The sequence below is a fragment of the Phascolarctos cinereus genome, unplaced genomic scaffold (assembly GCF_003287225.1).
Source record: "Phascolarctos cinereus isolate Bilbo 61053 unplaced genomic scaffold, phaCin_HiC Scaffold_2;HRSCAF=192, whole genome shotgun sequence".
Taxonomy (NCBI): Eukaryota; Metazoa; Chordata; class Mammalia; order Diprotodontia; family Phascolarctidae; genus Phascolarctos; species Phascolarctos cinereus.
The window spans coordinates 180,308,444-180,330,258 of NW_027555625.1; the positions used below are offsets into that span (position 1 = coordinate 180,308,444).

The 21,815-nt window shown below is 34.5% G+C and overlaps 1 protein-coding gene across 1 annotated transcript in view; it reads left to right on the forward strand.

The window, feature by feature from the left end:
- CSMD1 (CUB and Sushi multiple domains 1) overlaps positions 1-21,815 on the forward strand; it is a 1,378,384-nt gene that overhangs the window by 27,028 nt on the left and 1,329,541 nt on the right. Inside the window, exon 3 of the mRNA XM_078149151.1 lies at positions 1,350-1,557. Coding sequence (XP_078005277.1) covers positions 1,350-1,557 — 208 coding nt within the window. The remainder of the gene's footprint in view (positions 1-1,349; positions 1,558-21,815) is intronic.

Below are 21,815 nucleotides of genomic sequence, written 5' to 3' on the forward strand. Positions count from 1 at the left end.
ATGTGAATTTGTACAAACACATAAATTCATGGACCCTAGGTTAAGAAATCCAGTTTTAAGGCAGATAGTAGTCATCTGGTACTTTCATTACCTTAGGTGATGGGGGCTCCATAACTAAGCATAGGGAAAAAATGGCTAGGAGAGACACGTTCAGATGTTCTGGGAGAAAGGAAAAAAAATACTGTGCTCATGTCCCAGTTTTTAGCTGCATCTGAGAACCGGGATTTCAGCTTTCCCTGTTCATCATCAACAAAGTTCTATCCCTTCTACCCTTAGAAAGAATGAGGCCTACAGGAATCTTTGGGCCCTAGGATTTAGAGCTGAAAGGATACTTACACACTATCTAGTCTGACACTCTTATTTTACAAATAAAGAAGCAGACACTGAGAGAGTACCAAACTGGCCAAAGTTTCCAAGCCAGTAAGTTGCAGAGCCATTCTCAGAATCTCAACACCTACGTAGATGACCCTATGAAATTGTAACTTGAGAAAAATAAAATGCTTAGCATAGTACCTCTCATACATAAGTACATATTCCCTTCCCTTCCTCTTCTTCCTTCCATATGTTAAACATGTGACACCATCTCAATTTAAATGAATTTGACAGTGCTCATTTTCTCATTCTCTATTTTTTTTCTGCATTATAAGTTCCTGAGGTCAAAGAATCCTTTACCCTGTGACCAGCATTCTCTATAAGCCTCTCTATACTTGGCTAGCTTGATCTTCAGAATGTAGACATGGTCTTTTTCTAAGAATTTCATCTTTTCTACCTTTTCTAGAACTTTTCTAGTTGTGATCCCAATTGCACAACTTCTAGAGCCCTGGATCATTTCCACAGAACAATGAGACTTTTCTCCCCTGCTTATTCTTTCCTAATAACATTACTAAGTTCTATTTCTGTTCAGTCCTACTTCTCTTAAAACCTAGATTTCAGATTCAAATGTGTTTCTTTTTTTCCTTTTGGAGAATTAATTCATTATTAAGATTCATTTTAACCAAGTTTTCTCTTTTAGTATTCTATCCATCTTCTACTTAGAGCTTTTCCAGAATAATCTTTTTTTTTTTTTTGGAGTGGGGGGATCAGGTAACAACTTCTTTGCTTTTCAAATTAGGTGTGCCTACAATAATCTGGGACAAATAAAGTAACATTCAAATTACTGTGATGTTTTAAGAAGGAACAATATTTCCCACTGACATAAACATTTCAACATCCTTTTCTAAAGCAATAGATTAAGCTAAAATATATTCACCTGTTAATGCTCAATAGAAGAATTTTAAACTCTATAAGCTTTTTAAATTCCATGAGTCCTAATTAATCTGAATAATGTTTTGTTTCTTTCTGCTGATCAGCTGAAGGCGCCTGTGGTGGAACTTTGAGAGGGACAAGTGGTGCTATTTTTAGCCCTCATTTCCCTTCCGAGTATGACAACAATGCTGACTGCACATGGACCATTCTTGCTGAGCCTGGAGATACCATTGCTTTGGTCTTTACTGACTTCCAGCTAGAAGAAGGTTATGATTTCTTAGAAATCAGTGGGACAGAAGCACCATCAATATGGTAAGTACAAGAAGGATTATGAGCATGGAATTGAAACATAATCACTGATAAACCTAGGATTCAACAGTGAATTTTATTCACTGCCTTATAATTCATTCATCATCCATGGTTGACGAAAAGAAACAGTGAATCGATTGTATTGACTTCAGAGGCCCCATGCAGGTATTGTGCTTGTTTGTGAGGCTTGAAAGGGAATCTAAAAACTCTCTGTGACGCATTAACTTCCTGACATCTGTCAATCCGTTGCCCCATCCACAGCCTCTGTCAGTTTGAAAGCAGTAGAGAAGAGAGTTGTTATATGCCATTTGGAGATGAAATGAGGTAGGAAAAAAAAGGATAGAAAAGAACAAGTGGGAACTGACATCTCTGGAATTGCTTTCTTTTTTCTTTTTTTATTCCCTTGAGATTGTGTGGTCAATGCAACAGAGATATATGTATGTATAGAGATTGCCTATTGAATTTAATGATGATGCCACAAATGATTCTGCTATCTGGGTGGAGTGTGACTGAAAAAATGTTATGTCAAAACTAATCAAATTGACAGAATAAAATGGGAAATATAAGCCTCTGCCAATAGTCATTTTTAAGAATCAAAAATAAAACCAAATATGAGACCCTACTTCTTAGCAAATAACCCAACTTAACACCAGTGAACCAAATGTCAGTTATCTTGAATTTATGCTTACAAAGGAAAATGTTATTGAATTTACTGCTATCTTTTGCAGTTTGGATGGTGGTTTGTGTATTAAGGGAAATTTCTCATCAATATTGTGTAATATGACTTGAAACTATGATTCTCAATAATATCTTGTAGCCATCAATCTATAATTTTTCAATTTTTATAACTGATAAGTTGGTAACTCAGATACCTGAGGAAGGCAATTAAGAGTCCTTAAGTGAGTAAGCTGGGTGTCATAATTAAAGGGCACATAAAGAGTAAAACTGAAAATATTGGTTTTTCTCAGTAGCTGTGTGATATGGTTATAATGAAGGGGCAGCTGTGGATGTGTATAACTGGAAACTTAATAATTGAGTTGTAAAAGCATAAATATTTGATTTCTGCAGATAATTGAAACAAAATGTTATGAGCTGTTGTATGATCGCAAAGATACCAGAATTATCCGTTCTTTAATTCATTTTGTTTTTCCTCAGCAAATCCTGAGTACTGGGTATTTTTTATTTTGTCATGCTGAGAGAGGTAGGCAGAATGTTGCATCCACGCATCCATAAGCAAAAGATAAGGTCGATCCAGTGATTGTGCACAGGACCAGCCCTTGTAGTATTTACTGAAAGGTCTGGAAATCATGGTGTTAGAAGAGATCGTAGAGACCATCTACAGATCCAAAGTTTTTGGACTTTCTTTAATAGGATATGATGTAAATGTGGGGGTGCTATTATTGTCATTTCATGTGTTGTGAGGAGATAAATGAAATCTTAGTTGAGTTGTTTCAAAGTATTTACTGAAACACATCAGATGTAATTGGTTAAGTAGATATGTCTTCTTTCTGTTCCATTTTCCTTTTCAAAACTGGAGAAATGTCATCTTTATTATTATGATTTGTATTTTGTGCTTCATTTACTTTGGTGAAAATTTATAATACTTTCTTATTTATTATGTAAATTTCTCAGTTTACTCCTCAAGTGTTGGTGATATTTGGATCTCAAAACTTGCATACAATTGTTTATTTACTTTTTTTTCTTTTTTCTTTTACTTATTTTAAAGAGGACAAAACAGTATAATGGAAAGCTGAGTGATGTTCAGAGATCAGAGCTCTCATTTAATCCTAGCTGTGCTACTAGTTGTCTATAAGAAATTGAGTAAGGCAATTTTTACCTTTCCAGGCCTCAGTTTCCTCAATTATAAAAGGAAAAGATTAATTAGAAAACTCCTAAGGTTTCTTCTAATCGTAAAAGCTATGATTCCATGATTAGATGATGTCTGATGTTCCTTATATTCTTTGATGCTCATTTTTAAGAAATCATGGAATTTAACTTTTGTCTTCAAAAAGTATATATTTTCAAAGGTGTAATTAACAAGGAAATATTGGCAACTTTTGATAAGTATAGATTGTTGACCTTGCAGAAGAGATATGAAAGAATACTCTTCATAAGCAAAAGTAACAGGTAACTGACAAAACTGTATTATCATTAGTTTATACTTGAGAGTTGATTTCATTATGCTAAAGAAAGGAAACTGTAATAACTACAATAAAGATAATTATTAAGCCACCAAAGACCACAAAAATATATTCATTAGTTGACCTGGTTGGTGTTGAGCAAGTTCTCTCCTTCTTTCTTTATATTTTTTCCTTTATGTGAGAAAAGCAGAAGAATAATCCAGCTGGACTAGAGTAGAATGTGTCAGGAAAGCAGTACTATTAAAGTAAGATTAAAAAAAAAAAAGCCAAATGGTACCAAATTGTGGAGGGCAGGCAGTAGAGGGGTTTGAGTAAGCCGATACTCACTAGGAAAGTGAAGATTTTTTGAACAAAGAAGTGACATGCCAAAATCTATACATAAGAAAGAGTATTCTGGAAGTTGTACAAGAATCAAGTGGTTAGAAGGGAAGACAGAGGAGGTGCAAAGATGATTTTAATTCAGTCCTTTGTTTTTGAAATAGGAAGTTCAAGGAGAAAGAATCTGAAATCAATTATTTTGCATACTCTCCTCTTCTCTGTACTTTATTTTCTTTCTGACACTGAACTTCTAATGTTACTCCTCCTTCTTTCTTCACCCCAACTACACTTGTACTTTTGCAAGTATGTCTCCTATTTTGGTGGTTAGAGGTGTTAGAAGGGTACATATCGATGAGGCCAGGGTATCCCCTCCCACCATTTTCTCAAAATTATTGTAAATTAAATCTCTAGTTTGTCACCATAGTTACCTAGTGGGATTACTTAAAAATCCTAATACTAGGAAGATCAGTTGGAAAGTACAGTAAAATGTAGGATATAAAGGGCCTTTTTCCATAAAAGAAATCCCTACGCTCTATCTCCAGTGCCGGCATATGTGGGACTACAAGTCACTTCTGCTGATTTTGTCCTAAAAAGTTCTGATTATGGCAAGAAGATCTGAAGGAGTAGAGAAAGGGAAGAATGATGGGAACTTAGTTTCTTTCTTCACTATACCTTCAGGTTCTTAAGCTATTTCTTCCTCTGCTCCTGACAAATCTGATGGATTGTTTACTCAGTCAGAAGTAAAGAGGATTAAGTTTTTACATCTATACTGAAAGTCATTAGATCAACAAGGATTTATTTTTTTTCTTTCTTTTTCTTTCTTTTTCTTTTTTTTTGGGGGGGGGCATCTGGGCAATGGGGTTAAGTGACTTGCCCAGGGTCACACAACTAGTAAATGTTATGTGTCTGAGGCCGGATTTGAACTCAGGACTTCCTGAATCCAGGGCCAGTGCTCTATCCACTGTGCCACCTAGCTGCCCCCCTCAACAAGGATTTATGAAGTACCAACTACATGATAGCATTTAAATAGCATATTTTTTATTACAACTACTACATGCCTGAAATTGAGCTAAGTGCTGGTGATACAAAGACATAAATTAAACACTCCCTACCCTCAAAGAGCTTGCATTTGATCAGAGAAGACAACATATACATATAGGTATATATAATATAGATATAAGGTATTGGTGGAAAGGGAGGGCCCTAGACCCTGGAAGAATCTGGAAGGACTTCATGTAGAAGGCACTAAAGCTGAGTCTTTAAAGAAACTAAAAGTTTTAGGAGACATTCACTTAAGGAAGTGGTAAAATAGTATATTGTAAACATGGAAAACAAAAGATACTAAATGGTATCAGGGAAATAATAAAATAAATATAAATGATAAAAGATTAACACATGCATGAAAAGTAGCTATATAACTTTCACATACAAAGAAAATTATACTTATATATATACTTATTCAGATATACGTATACATATATATACGTGTGTGTGTGTGTGTGTGTGTGTGTGTATATATGGAGAGAGAGAGAGAGAGAGAGAGAGAGAGAGAGAGAGAGAGAGAGAGAGAGAGAGGAGAGAGAGAGAGAAAGTATAATTCCAAGAAAAATCATTCAAAAAACAATAGTATGGGAACCTTAATTCTGGGACCAAATTTAAAAGTTAGTTGGTATTTTCAATGATGATGACTTTTTGATCAATTTAGCACATAATTATAGCTATATAGCAATTTTTAAATAGCATGTTCTTCATTCCATTACTTTTCAGTGAGAAGTTAAAATAGTCTTGGGATTTTTGCCCTAAATTAACTTTCTTAAAATCTGCAAAAGTATATTTAAAATATATTACAGGAAAAAAGAAACACTTCATTTAACTCTTTAGAAAATATATTTTGGCTCATTAAAAAAATGTTCTGACAGTACTTTTTTATTAATTTATTTTGATTTATCAACAATCACTTCCATAAGCTTTTGTGTGTTAAATTTTTCTCCTCCTCCCTCCCACTCTCCCTTCCCAAGATGGTGCACAATCTGATATAGGCTCTACATATACATTCCTATTAAACATATTTTCACATTAGTGATGTTGTAAGTAGGAATTATAACCAATAGGAGGAACCACCAAAAAAAGGAAACAAAACACAACAGAAGAAAAAAATAGCAAAAAATGTTCTTCGATCTTCATTCAAACTCCATAGTTCGTTCTTTGGATGTGGATAGCATTTTCCATCTGACAGTACTTTCAGATCAATGGTGAAATATTGTTCAGTCGTTTCAGTTGTGTCCAGCTCTTCCTGACCCCATTTTAGGTTTTCTTGGCAGAGATACTGGAGTGGAATGAGGAAACTGAGGCAAACAGGATTAAATTTCTTGTCCTAGGTCATACAAATAGTAAGCGTCTGAAACCGGATTTGAAATCAGGAAGATGAGTTTTTCTGACTTCAGGCTGGGCACTCTATCCACTGTGCCACCTGCCTGTCCCCCTGAAACATTAATGGTCTCAAGTGGAGTGTCTAAATGGTTCACCTATCCTTGAAATATAAGAAAATAATGAATAATATTTTGAGTAGATGTGACATTCTGAGGCCTACTATCATATCAATAAGAAACCAACTAAAGTTATACTACTTCAATAAGACTGAGTAGAATCACTTTTGTTGTTATTCTAAGAGATTCATTTCCCTTTAAAAATATTATACTTTGATTTGGAACAAGAAGCACTTCCCAGTACCGCATCCCTCCTTTATATTTTTTTCCAAATGCATTGTCCTAAAACATAAGTTGTGTATTTTTTTTAACAAAAACGAGAGATCTTTCTGTTACTTCTTTAGAGTGCTAATGGTACTATTAGTAATCATACTAATAGTGATTTGGAGGAAACTTTATTGATCCTTTTATGTATAAGTGTATAGTCATCTGGCTTCAGAGTTAAGAAGACCTGGGTTCAAAGCATGTCACTAACACTTACTAATGATTATGTGATGCTGGGCAAGTCACAACCTCTCAATGATCTTTTTTATTTATTTTTAATTATTTTATTTATTTATTATGTATTTTTATTAATTATTTTATTTTCCACAGTTATATGTAAAAACAATTTTGAAAATTCATTTTTAAAATTTTGAGTTCCAAATTCTCTCCCTTCCTCTCATCCCTCTCCCATTGAAAAGTCAAGCAATTAGATATAGGTTATACATGTGTAGTTATGCAAAATATATTCATAATAGTCATGTTATGAAAGAAAACGTAAAAAAGAGAACTCAAGAAAAATAAAGTTTAAAAAAGAATGTTTTAATCTGTATTGAGACACCATCAGTTCTTTGTCTTGGGAAGGATAGAATTTTTCATCATAAGTCCTTGAGAGTTGTCTTGGACCCTTGTATTGCTGAGAATGGCTGTTATTCACAGTTGACTATCTTAAAATATTGCTGTTACTTTGTATGCAGTACATTTCATTTTGCATCAGCACATGCAAGACTTTCAAGGTTTTTCTGAGGGTATCCTGCTCATCTTTTCTTATTCTACAATAGTATTCCATCATAATCACATACCACAACTTGTTCAGCCATTCATTCCCCAATTGATGAACAACACCCCTTTTCCTTTTTGTTTTTGATTTGTTGTTGTTTTATCTCTTTTGAGACAGACCTAGTAGTGGTATTGCTAGGTCAAAAAGAGTTTGCATGATTTTATACCCTTTGGTTCCTTATAATTTCCCTTTCCAGTTTACCTTTTTATGCTTCTCTTGAGTCTTATATTTGAAAGTCAGATTTTCTATTCAGCTCTGGTCTTTTCATTAAAAAAATGTCCTCTATTTCATTGACTATCATTTTTTCCCCTGAAGGATTATAATCAGTTTTGCTGGGGAGGTGATTCTTGGTTATAATCCCAGCTCCTTTGCCTTCCGGAATATCATATTGCAAGCCTCTGATCCTTTTATATAGAAGCTGCTAAATCTTCTATTATTCTGACTGTGACTCCATGATACTTAAATTGTTTCTTTCTGGTTGCTTACAATATTTTCTCCTTGACCTGGGAACTCTGGAATTAGGCTATAATATTCCTAGCAGATTTCATTTGGGGATATCTTTCAGGAGATGATTGGTGGATTCTTTCAATTTATATATTAACCCTGGTCTAGAATATCATGGCATTTTTCCTTGATAATTTCTTGAGAGATGATATCTGTATTCTTTTTGTTTTGTTTGTTTGATCATGGCTTTCAGGTGGTCCAATAAGTTATCAATTATCTCTCCTGGATCTATTTTACAGGTCAGTGGTTTTTCCAAAGAGATATTTCACATTGTCTTCTATTTTTTTTCTTATTCATTTAGTTTTATTTTGTTTCTTGTTTTCTCCTAAAGTCATTAGCTTCTGTTAGCTCCATTTTTGTTTTTAAGAAATTATTTCCTTCAGTGAGATTTTGGACCTCCTTTTCTATTTGGTCAATTCTGCTTTTTAAGGCATTCTTCTCCTCGTTTTGTTTTTTGGACCTCTTTTTACCATTTGGCCTAGTCTTTTTATGGTGTTATTTTCTTCAGGATTTTTTTGTGTCTCCTTTACCAAGCTGTTGACTCATTTTTCATGATTTTCTTGCATCACTGTCATTTCTCTTCCCAATTTTTCCTTTCTCTTACTTGATTTTTAGAATCTTTTTTGAACTTTCATAGACTGAGACCAATTCATATTTTTCTCAGAGGCTTTGGATATAGAAACCTTGACTTTGTTGTCTTCTTCTGAGTGTGTATTTTGATCTTGTCACCATAGTAACTTTCTATAGTCAGAGTTTTTTTCCCATTGTTTGCTCATTTTCCCAACCTATTCCTTGACTTTTAATTATTTATTAAAGTAGGGCTCAGCTTCCATGGTGTAGGATGCTCTGTCCCAAACTTCAGAGATTTTGTGCAGCTCTCTTCAGAGCTACTTCTAGGGACCTATAAGTTTTCAGCTCTTCCAAGGTGGTAAAGGTAGGTGTTTTTGTTTTTTGTTTTTTACTCCCCTAGCCTGTATTCTGGTCTGTGAATGACCACAAGCACACTTTTCTGCCCTGGAAATATGAGGAATTCCCTCCACACACCTCCACTGTGGCCACAAGCTCTGCTGTGGGAGTGTTCCTCCTCACCCTGGGACTGCTACCCAAGACTGCAACCTGGATCTAAGTATGGGCAAAGAAACATGCTGCCTCACTGTTAGCAAAAAGACCCCTATAATCTCCTTCTGAGCAGTTGTTCCACCCCCATACCATCTGTAAGCTAAGAGCTCTGGAAGTAGCCACTGCCACTGCCAATGCCACTTCTGATTCAGTCACTCACAAGTCCTGCTCCTGGTTTTCTGTGGCTAGTCTGTGCTGACATGGCATGTGCTGCAGTCCAGTCTCAACCATGTGTAACAGACCTTTCCTGCTAAACTTCTAAATTGTCTTGGGCTGGAAATTTGTTTCACTCCATCTTTCTGTAGGTTCTGCTGCTCTAGAATTTGTTTAAAGTTATTTTTAAAGGTATTTTAATTGGTTTCGGGAGGGCTCAGGCAAGTCCCTGCCTTGACTCTGCCATCTTGGCCCCTGGCTCACATCAATCCCTTTCAGTGCTCTTAGGCAACCTTCTGTGATTTTAAGTTGCAGAAGGAGCCAACTTGTGTTGGTAAGGATGTTTTTTTCATCTGCAAATCCCTGTTAGTGAAATCACATGTGCAGTCTATATATCCCTATAAATGTGTACATGTGTGCATATACATATACATAAAGGCCTCTCACTGAACTCTTCCTTTTGAAAAGGAAACAAATGGTAACAAACCTTCCTCTGAAAAAGAGTGAAACTAACAAACACAGTGAACAGGTCTGGTATCATGTGAATCATTTCACTTTCAAATTATCCCGTCTTTCAACAGAGAAGAGGGAAGTGTGTTTCATCATAATTATCTGGAGCAAAACTTGGTCATTATAACTAATCAAAGTTATGGCCCCTATATCCAACTAGAGTTTTGTTGCCTCTGCAAATGTCAAATTTCTTTACTTTGTTGTCATCATTATACAAGTTATTCTACTGGTGCAGTTTTCTTCATGTATATCATTTCAATCACTTTGCAATGGTAATGAAAAAACATAAAATTTAATTTGGATGATAGCACATGTTATTTACCAATAATACTTTTAAAAAGACAGGAAAACTTAGGAGGTACATTTCGGCCCTATAAGATTTGGTGTTGTATAATTGATGAAGAACACTAATGTGATTGTCCTTGTTTTCATTTCACAGGGAGGGAAGTTACCCATTCAGCTGGGTTTTAAGCAGGTTACCATGGCTACAGTAAAGGCAATCTAAATGTAGTGAATGATGTAATATGCCAAAATGGGTGTTATGTTAAATGTGAAGTGGTTTAGTAATTTAAACCTAATGGGCTATATGTGTATCAGATGAGAATGTATTTTTTCCTAGTCATTCTGATTTTATAAAGGTTGGCTTCATATCAATACCCCACTTTAATACAAAATTGTCATTTCTAGTACATTTTGCAACATGGTCCAGTAATTACAATTTTTCTTTCAATTAGATGAATGTTTAGCAGTGGAGCTAGCCAAACATTTTCTTACTGAAATGATTTGAGGGAAAGGGGGCACATAACTCACAATGATAGCAACAAGCAGAGAAGAAAGTCAGATTTATTTTAAATTGTTGGTCCACTATGGTTTGCAAAATAAGGCCTAAAAGAAAACCTGAAAGGAATTAGGCTTTGGCAGGGGAAATAGAGAATTAAGGGAAAAATAAAATTGTTTGGTAGACATCTTGAATTCAGCGAGTTCAAAACAGAATTTATTTTTATCTTTTCTCCTTAAACCCCAATTTTTCCTAATCCTTATTTCTGATGCAGGCACTGCCATTCTTCTGGTCATTTAAGTTCTCAACCTTGGAGTTATCTTGACTTTTCTATATTCTTCACTCTCTATATCCAATCAATTGCCAAGTTTTTTTTTTTAATCTGTTCTCTGACAAAACTCTCACATCCATATTCTTCTTTTAATTCCTATGGTCAGCATGCTAATTTAGGCCCTCATCACCTCTCAGCTAAATTCTTGCAATAGCCTCTTATTCAAATTTGTTCCTTACTTTCTTCTCTACTTGATATATCCTCCACACCAACGGCAAATTAATATCCCTAAAGTATAGCTGTGACTGAATCTGTTGCCCATTAGAGAAACTCCAGTGACTCTCAGTTGCTTTTAGAATAAAAAAAAAATAAATAAACTCCCCTGTTTGGTTTTTAAAGCCAAAGAGTGGCTCCAACCTGCCTTTCTAGTCTTATTACACATTGTTATGTTTTTGAAAAGCTATATTCCACTCAAACTGCTTGCTGTTCTCTATACATGGCATTCTGTTACCTATATCTTTTCACGTGTCTATAATACACTTGATCCTCATTTCTACCTAGCAATATCACAAACTTCCTTCAAGGCTCAGCACAAGTATTTCTTTTTAGATGAAGTTGATTTGAGCCACCAAGATGCTAGGTTACCTCCCCTAACCCCCTAATATATTCATATTTATTTGCCCATGTCTGTGTTGTTATCTTAGAATAAAAAGTAAGCCTCATAGGGTAGACACCATCCCATTTTTGTGTTTCTAGACCCAGGATCTAGAATGTTATTTGGTTCATTCTAGATTAATGTTCATTGCTTAGATATGTTAACAAACTAATGAATATGTTTATGCTATGCAAATGTGACTAGCAGTTCTCCAAAAGGAATTCCAAATAGCAAGAAGAGAAACACTGGGGAGACAAGACATACATTGACATAATAGCAAGGGAAATTAAAATATAAGAAATAATTTAAAGCTCAAGTGGCACAGGTGGGCAGAATAAATTCTAGAATCTCTTTCTAGATGATTTCAACAATAGGATAGATAAGGAGATGTCTTGGCTAATTAAAATATGACTCTAGCTGGGATCAAAGGAATTCCTTATGTCTCTATGATTCTGTGAAAATTCATTATTAAATTATGAATAGTCATCATAATCATATAAAAACCATTTGGCTTGACCTGAAAAAAGTAGCATTCCTGTGGTTGTGAAAAGAACATGAACTAAGAATCTGGCCACTCAGGTTCAAGTCCTGGGTTACCTTGGACAAGTCAATTCACCTCATTAGCACTAATTTCCTTCATATAGAAAATTATATGATTGACATAGATTCTCTCTGAAAAAAATTAATGCTTTTATTCTATGGCTAGAGGAATTTTTTTTTTTGGAACCACTTCATTTTGCCTGCATTAACTTAGCAAGATTTCACATATGAATTAAAATGATCAGTGATTTGCTTAAGTGAAAAACAAATCTTCAGAGAAACTAAAGAAGTAAAATGAACTACAAAGACCCCCTTGGGAGGCCAATTATCACCTAGAGATATTTTCCAAGTTGTCACTTAATTGATAATTGACTAGCTGTACATTTAGATTTTAATATAGAATGATTATGAAATCTTAGTACAATAATAGTCTCCAGGAGATCAAGTTTTCCAGATGCTTATCTATCCACAGGTGATAACAGATATGTTCTATTATGAATTGAAGATAATAATAACTCTTCATTATTCTTTTATTTATTGATTCATTTTACTCATGAGATTTAAAGATGGAAGGAATTTAGAAATCATCTAATTAACACCTTACTATTTTTACAGTAAGAAAACTTAATCCCAGGGAAGATAAGCGATTTATGCAGGTTCATACAAATAATGATTCTTAGAATTTCCCCTCACCTTCTAAATTTCCTATCACTGTCAATGGAAATGCCATCCTAGGTCATCTTCAGCTCCTCACTATTTCTTACTGCTATATATCCAATCCAATAAAGGGCCCTTAATAAATTTTATTGACCAATTGTGTTGGGATTTGAACTGAGGTGTTATGAATACAGTCATTGGACCACATTACCTATGGCTCAATCATTTTGTTGTGTCTGACTCTTCCATTTGGGGTTTTCTTGGAAAAGATACTGGAGTGGTTTGTCATTTCCTTCTCCAGCTCATTTTACAGATGAGGAAACTGAGGTAAATAGCATTAAGTTATTTGACCAAGGTCACGCAACCAGTAAGTTTTTGAGGTTGGATTTGAAAGCAAGAAGTTGAATCTTCCTGATTTCAGGCCTGATGTTCCATTCACTGTGTCACCCTGCTATTCCAATAAGAACAACAAAATTCTCTTACTCACCCATGGTCATACACTTAAAGTAACATTTCGGTTTTTTTCCCCTTCCTTCCATATGTATTACAAGTTCCACTCAATCCTTTCTGTGAAATTTTTTATACATATAACCTTCCTCTTGATTCCTACAGCTACTATGAATATTTCCTTTCACCTGGACTATCAGAATACTGTTCTAATCAGTTTCTCTCTCCTTCAATCCATGAGATTATAAACTCCATGAAGAAGGACCAAGGTTTGCTTCGTATCTCTCTAATACCTAGTATGCAGTTTTATATTTAATTAGCTTTCAAATTACCCACTACCTATTTAACATTCCCATCTAGATGTCCTAAAAACATATCAAACTCAACATGCTTTAGACAAAATTTATTATTTTTCAAACAAACACATTATACCTCCTTCCAGGAGGTTTCCCTATCCTCCCATTCACCCATATTACAAGCTTACAGTTACCCTAAACTCTTGACTCTCCCTCACTATTCATATGCAATTAGTTACTGTCTTGTTGATTCAGTCCACATCACTCTCCAATTCAATAAACTTCAATGGCTTCTATGATTTCTGTGATCAAACGTAAACTTCTCTTTATGACTTTTAAAGAATACATCTCCAAAGTACTGTTCTAGTCTTATCATAAATTATTTCTTTTATGTACTTTATGGTCCAGCCAAACTAATCTATTTACTGCCCCTCTCACAGAAGACATTCCCTCTTTCATGTAGTTGCTTTTTCAAATGCCTTGAGGAATCTCAAAATTCATATATTCAAAACTTGAATAAACTTTGTCCTTGTTTCTATCTCTAGGCATCCCTAGCCTCAGTTTAAGGGCCACCTCCTACAGGAAGCCTTACCTGATATCACAGATGCTAGTGCCTCTAGCATCTAGATATTACTATGCATTTATTTTGTATTCATTTTATATCTATCCAAACATGTGTATATTGCTCCTCACACAAATGCAGTTTCCTTGTAAATGATTCCTCCATAAAGAAATCTTTTTACCAATTTAGGGGAAAAGGCAAAATATAATGAAATTATGTTTCATCATGAGCCTTATATTGCTAGTACCATATCTTTCTCCCTTTCTACAATTCATATCTTCAATAAATTGCTTCAAGATTATATGACTCTGCCTGTAATACATCCAAGCAAGATAGAATTGATATACTAAAATTTCTATTATGTTCTTTATTTAGACTTAGGAATACTCTCATGGATGTCTGGACCATGGATGTGTACAACATGAACCACCTAATCCCAGGGTGATGCTTACCTGAGAATTTTAGAGAAAAAACAACAACATATTAACTAATAGTTATGAACTAGTGGTACAGTAGGGCAGATCTCAAAGCTGCTCTGTAACTAGGTATCTGATGATCACCAGGTTTCATGCTCATAGTGTGGTATAAATTAATAATTGTTATTGCAGCTGGCTGTAATTGATTTCATAAATAACTTTACAGTAATGAAGTCTTTTGTTAAAGATGGACCACTATGCTGAATTACACTTATTTCTATGCTTTAATTTTATTTCCATAACTAGCTGGCTATGAGATCTTGGGCAGGTTTTTTTTTTCTCTATCAGTCTCAGTTTCTCTAAGTTAAAAATGTATTAATAATTCTTCTCTAGTTTCCTTTAGAAGGCTATTTTAAAATTTGTATTTTTATTTAATTTTATTTTATTTCAGTTCCAAATTCCAAAGATAAAAAAAAAAGTTTCAATCTGTACTCTGAGTGAATCAGTTCTCTATCTGAAGGCAGACAGTATATTTTATCATGAGTCTTTTGAAATTGTAGTGGGTTGTCCTGTTGATTAGTTATTGCCTTTATAATTCATTATTTTTTGCATTGTTGCCTCTATTAAATAAATTTTTTTGATTCTCACTTCACTTTGCATCAGTTCGTACAAATCTGCCCATTTTTTTCTGCATCCATCTCCTTCATCGTTTCTTATATCATCCCATTCATACACCAACATTTGTTTAACCATTCCTCAATTGATGAGTATTCACTCAGTTTCCAACTCTGGACCACCACAAAAAGAACTGCTATAAATATTTTTATACTCATAGGTCCTTTTCCTCTTACTTTGATGCCTTTGAGAAACAGACCCTAGTAACAGTATTACTGGGTTTACAGGTATGCATAATTTAATGTACAAGGGTATTTTGAAATGCACATGTAGGTATGCATACTAAAATTATCGAAAAGCACTTGGGTGGAGGAGGTCCAAAACTGTAATTTAATTTGTGTAGGGAAATTCCAGTGATGAAACTGTTTCTATCAATGTTTATTGACAACTCTTCTACAATTTATAAGTTACCTATAGAAAAAAGAGGAGGTTTAAGGTCCCATCTCTAGCTCAGATTCTGAAATTCTGAAAGTTTCAAGGCTAGACTATGCCATGCTTTCACATTTATCCTCCAGATGACATTTGTTTCTAAACTAAGCAGAAGCAGTGGGCCACCTCGTCTGCACAGAGAGTGAGGCCAGCTCTCTGTCTCTATCTGAAAGTGCTGCAATAAGCCAAATTCCATTTTTGGCAGCTGCACAAGGGAGCACTAGACAGCAGCAGGCAGCCAAGTGATCATTGAGAAGTAATGCTGTGAGCTTACAAAGTTGGGAGGTAAACAGGTAGTTAGTCTTTCCCAAGACTTAAGATCGGGTGTGATTTGGAAAAACTCTCTCATCTCTAGAAACAAAAGCATATTTTGAGGTACAAAATAGCAAGTGTCATGTTGACATTTACCTAAAGAGAGGAGAAGTGTAGCTATGTGCTTGGGGACCAACAAATGAACTGTATTTCTGTATCTGCTTGCGTATATTCTGGACCTGATCATTATTTTTTTTTAATGGCCCCATAACTCATCAGTTACTGTTCTTACTTTTCATCAAACTTTTACTCTACCACCAAAACATTTCTAAAAGGAATATAACCTTAAACTTACATATTGCATTTCCTTATCAATGGCAGACATTACAATGCTACAACAAATGGAATAGACATGCATTTAGAATTATTGGATTCAAAACCCATCTCTGTTACTCAATAGGCACGTAACTTTGAAAAAAAATCTCATTTATAAGTTTAGATTTTAAGAGACAGGTGCAGAACATATAACCAAAGACATTTAAGAAAGGGAATACAAAATCATGATATAATCCTAGAGAAGAATATCAATAGTGCTAAAATTTATAAGAAGTGGAGGCTGTCTAGAGTAGTTAAGGGTAACACAAAAGGGTTTTGTCTTATTTTGTTCCTTTTTTATTTGATTTTTCTATCAATTAATTTATTTTTAGTTTTCAACAATTACTTCCATAAGCTTTTGAGTTTTAAATTTTCTCCCTCTCCCTCTCCCTCCTTGCCTCCTTCCCCAAGATGGCATGAAATCTGATATTGGCTTTACACATATATTCCTATAAAACATATTTTCACATTAGTCATGTTGTAAAGAATAACTGCAACCAATAAGAGGAACCACAAGAAAGAAGAAACAAAACAAAACAGAAGGAAAAAAAAGAGCAAATATTATGCTTTGACCTGCACTCAAACTCCACAGTTCTTTCTCTGGATATGGATAGCATTTTCCATCATGAGACTTTAAGAGATATCTTAGATCCTTGCATTGCTGAGAAGAGCTAAGTCTATCAAAGTTAGTCATCCCACAATGTGGCTGTTACTGTGTACAAAGTTCTCCTCGTTCTGCTCACTTCACTCAGCAACAGTCCATACAAGTCTTTTCAGGTTTTTTTATTCTGAAATCTGCTTGCTTATTATTTCTTATAGCACAATAATATTCCACTATATTAAAATACCACAACTTGTTCAGCCATTCCCTAATTGATGGGTATCCCCTCAATTTCCAATTCTTTGCCACCACAGAAAGAGCTGCTATAAATATTTTTGTACATGTGAGTCCTTTTTCTCATTTGTATGATCTCTTTGGTGTACAGCCCTAGAAGTACTATTGCTGGGTCAAAGGGTATGCACATTTTTATAGCTCTTTGGGCATAGTTCCAAATTGCTCTCCAAAATGGTTGGATCATTTCACAACTCCACCAACAATGTATTAGTGTTCCAATTTCCCTGCATCTTCTCCAACTATTATCATTTTCCTGTTTTGTCATGTTGGCCAATCTTCTAGGGGTGATGTGGTGTGTCAGAGTTCTTTTGCTTTGCATTTCTCTACTCAATAGTGACTTACGGCATTTATTTTGTTTTTTAGCTACTATTAGGGAAGAGACTGGGATCAAAGAAAAGACAATACCATTGCTTGGAGTGGTGAAGATGATTTTAATGGACCACTAAGAGGCCAAACAACTTAACCATCAATTTTTCTCCTGTTTTCTCTGCCAAGGAGAATAATTTTTGGCCTATAAAGGACAGAATAGAGATAGCTATGGGGAGTTTGAAAGAAAAGAGAATTATATCACAACCAAGAAATGATGTACTACATTCCAGATTACTAATAGAAATGGCAGGTGTGAATATTAAATGACTCTGATGATCTTTAAAAGAGAACAAAGAATGAACAATGCTATAGAAACAGAGAAGGATAAATGGCCAAGGGTGAAGGGGGGTAGAGAGAGAGGGAGAGAGAGACAGAAGGGGAAAGAGAGAGAGAGAGAGAGAGAGAGAGAGAGAGAGAGAGAGAGAGAGAGAGAGAGAGAGAGAGAGAGAGAGATGGGGAGTTAGTCAATGTGTGCTTGACTTAAATTTCTAGCAAACTTCTAGAATATATCATAAGAAGAATGGTTCAGAAATACCCAGAAAGTTGGTGGTCACACAGCTAGCTTGGCATCACAGAGAACAGATCATGTCAGATTAATCACATTATTTTATTGGCTAGTAAAGTAGGTAAATATTAGAGCTATATTTTATCTATTTTAGCAAAATATTGGACAAAGTTTTTCATACTGTTCCTGAAACAAATATAGAGAGATGTACACTAGATAACAGTAAATTTAGATAGACTCAGACTCAGAACAGTTTGTATGGCTTACCCCAAAGGATAGTCATAAGTGCTTTGACATGTTAGAAGGAGGTCTCTATTGATAGGCCTCAGGGATTAGTGCTTTATCTTATGCTGCTTAACAATTTAATCAAAGACTCTGTAAAACAATGTATGTATATGTGTGTGTGTATGTGTGTGAGTGTGGGTGTGTATGTCTTCTACACATATGATAAGCATGTTATGTAGTTACACAGACACATATTTCTGTAACTATATAACATGATTATCATATTTTATAAGATATATAGATATATCTATATAACATGATAATCATGCCTTATAAGACATATAGATATAGGTATTGGTATCATGTTTTATAGGATATATAGGTATATTTATATAACTATATAACAAGCTTATCATATTTGCAAAATACACAACAGTAGGAGGGATAGATATATTGTTGAATGAGAATGGGCATCCAAAAAAGATCTTGACAGAATAAAATACTGAGCCAAATTTAATTAGTTGAAATATAATAGTGGTAAATTAAATGTCTTATTCTTGAGTAGGGTTAAAATATTCACAAGTATGAAACAGGAAAAGCTTAGCTTAGATAAGTTCATCTGAAATAGATCAGGGATTATTATTGGACTACACGCTCAATATGAGTCAACAATATGATGTGATTGCCAAAAACAAATGAATACAATCTTAAGTTATATAAATAGAAGCATAGTCCAGGATTGGAGAGGAGGTTATCCTTTCATGCCTTCTGTCTTCTTCATATCATATCTAGGACACTGAGTTCAGTTTTCAGCACTATATTTAAGAAAAAAAGACATTGATAATCTGGAGAATATCCAGAGCAGGAAATAAAAAATTCTACAGGTGTTCATGACATAATGGGTGGTTGAAGGAATTGGGAGTGTTTAAGCTGGAAGGAGAAGATTTGGGGGGGAAGAGGAGGTTATGATAGCTCTCTTTAGTTACTTGAAGAACTCCAATGTAAAAAGTTCTACATAGCCTCAAGTGGCAAAATTAGGAGCACTAGGTGAATGTTGTGAAGTGCCAAATACAGGCTTCATAAAAACAAAATCTTTTCAGAAGTTGAATATACCGTGTCCAGAAGTATCATGTTCTTCCTCAATGAATGAAGTTCTGGTTCTCAGTTTTGTTTTTGTTTTTGTTTTTGTTTTTTTGTATGTAAAATGAGATTGTTGGACTAATTGGTCTCTTTGATCCCTAAATCCTAAATCCTGTGATCAAATACAGTACTGCTGGTCTAATTTAGCATGCCAGAAAGATTCTCACATTCTTGAAGATTCTTTATTGAAATTTGTGTCAAATTGTAAGAGAAAAATCTCTGGAAAACTAATTCATAAGACATATATGCTTTAGAGGAAAACTGAGGGAAAAAAAATCCTGTCCCCCTTTCCTAAAAATAAAAAGCAAAGTGTACTTAGTGTTTTCCGTTTACGGTGGTTATTTTGTTTTGCTATATAAATGATTATGGAATGTAGAAAAAAATCAAATAAAAGAGTATAATTAAATGCAAATTAAATGTTAAACATTTTAAAAATCTGTACCTTGGTCATTCCTCTTAAAAAACATCAGATCCCTCCCCCTTTCCATAGCCTTCTAAGTAATTGAGTTGTTTCCAAATATTGCCTATTAGTTTTCATTTCTTTCTGAAATCAAATTGCATTGCCAGCTATACATTCAGATGCCTTCATTTGCAGTTTTACCTTAAGACCCGAATACATAATTTTTCTCCTTCCTAAAATTTGCACAATTTCATGGAGGACTGGATAGGAGAATCAGGCAATTTTGTGCAATTCAATACTTCAAAAAATGCAATGTTTCAATGCTTGCACTTTTTATTATTGGTATATGCAGTACAAATTTGATAAGTCCTTTAAATGAGCAGTGACTTAAAACCTTAATATTTTTCGTATGTTCCTGAGCAAAGAGAAGTGTTTTATGGTATACTGTCTTTGAAGGCATTTACACAGTCATCAAAACACAGATTCACCAAATCTCAGTTGGAAAGTTCTCCGGAAGTTATCTAGTTAAACTTATTCCTGAATAGGAATTTCATCTAAGTCTCTTACAAGTCACCATCCACCTTTGTTTATATCCATTGTGAGGGTACTTAGTACCTAACAAGACAATCATTAGGAAGTTTTTCTTTACAAAAATCTTTATGTAACTTCTACCCCTTCTACCCATTGTTTCTAGTTCTTCCCTCTAGGGTCAAACAGAAAAAAAAAAACCCTAATTCCTCTTCCACATGACAATCCTTCAAATATTTAAAAACAACTATCATCTTTTCCTAAAGTATTTTTTTAAATTCAGGTTTCTCTATGTTACCCAGCTGGAAGTATGGCAGTTACTCAATTGGCACTGCAGCTTTAACCCATTCCATTTTTTTTCCCACCATGGGGTTGCTCATCTTTCCTTAGGCAGCTTGGTGGCCCCACATTCCTAAAGACTCACCATATTGGTGCCAGATTTTATGTGGATACCTAAATGGATTCAGCCCTATTTCAGGTCAGAACTCTAAAGCTCATAATCTACCCATCTCAGCGTCCTCCAGTAGCAGGAATTTTGGGAGTTTGCTCCCAACCTCTAAATCTCTTTTCCAGAAGAGAACCTTAGTAAACATCCCTGGTTCACTTTACTAAGCCTTGTTTAGCATGGCCCCAATCCCTTCAAGCTTGTCCTTCCAAAAATGTGGCTAACAGGTTGAACCACTGTAGTTCTCTAATAAACATCTTGAGTTAGAAAAAAAATTAATTACTTTTCAAGTCGAATTAAAATGCAGTTACATTTTCTCCAGTGAATTAAATTAATTTACAAACCAAAAGGAAATTCAGAGTAGGGCATATTACCAAATAAAACTAAACTTTTTACCTTTGTTTTCCTTTTTACCTCTTTATATAATGATTTTTAATTTGCTAAAAAAAAAGAGGGAGAATGTGTTTCACAGTGGAAAGAATGCTGACTAGAGCTAGAATCCTAGGTTCAGATCTTATATTTAGAGTTTGTTAGTTGAATAATCCTTGAAGAGCTCTTCCATGGGCCCCAGGAAATTCCCTTAAACTGTAATTTATTTCTAACCCCTAACTAGGCAAACACATACCCAGTTCAGATAAGTCATTGCCATACTGATGTGAAAAGAATTTTAGACAATGCCTTGACTAGTGTTTTATAAATAGTAAGTACTTGCTAATGTTTGTTGAATTGAATTGCATTGAAGAGATAACTTTCATTATACATAAAATCTTTTAAATAAAAAAAAAATCTGTTATTCAAGGGGAAGAGAGGGGAATAAACATTTATATAGGACCTACTATATGCCAGGAACTATGCTAAGTGCTTTGCAAATATCTCATTTAATCTTCACAATAACCTTGCAAGATAGGTGATGTTATTATCACCATTTTAAAGCTAAAGAAATTGAGTCAGCAGGTTAAAGTGACTTACTCAGGGTTGTACAAGCTAGAAAGTGTGTGAGGCTGGATTTAAATTTTGGTCTTTCTGAATGTGATCCTAATGCTCTATCTAATGTGTGTCCTAGCTGCCTCATTCAAGCATTATAGATATCGTCATGAATATTTTAAGACTAGAAAATGATTGCTTCAT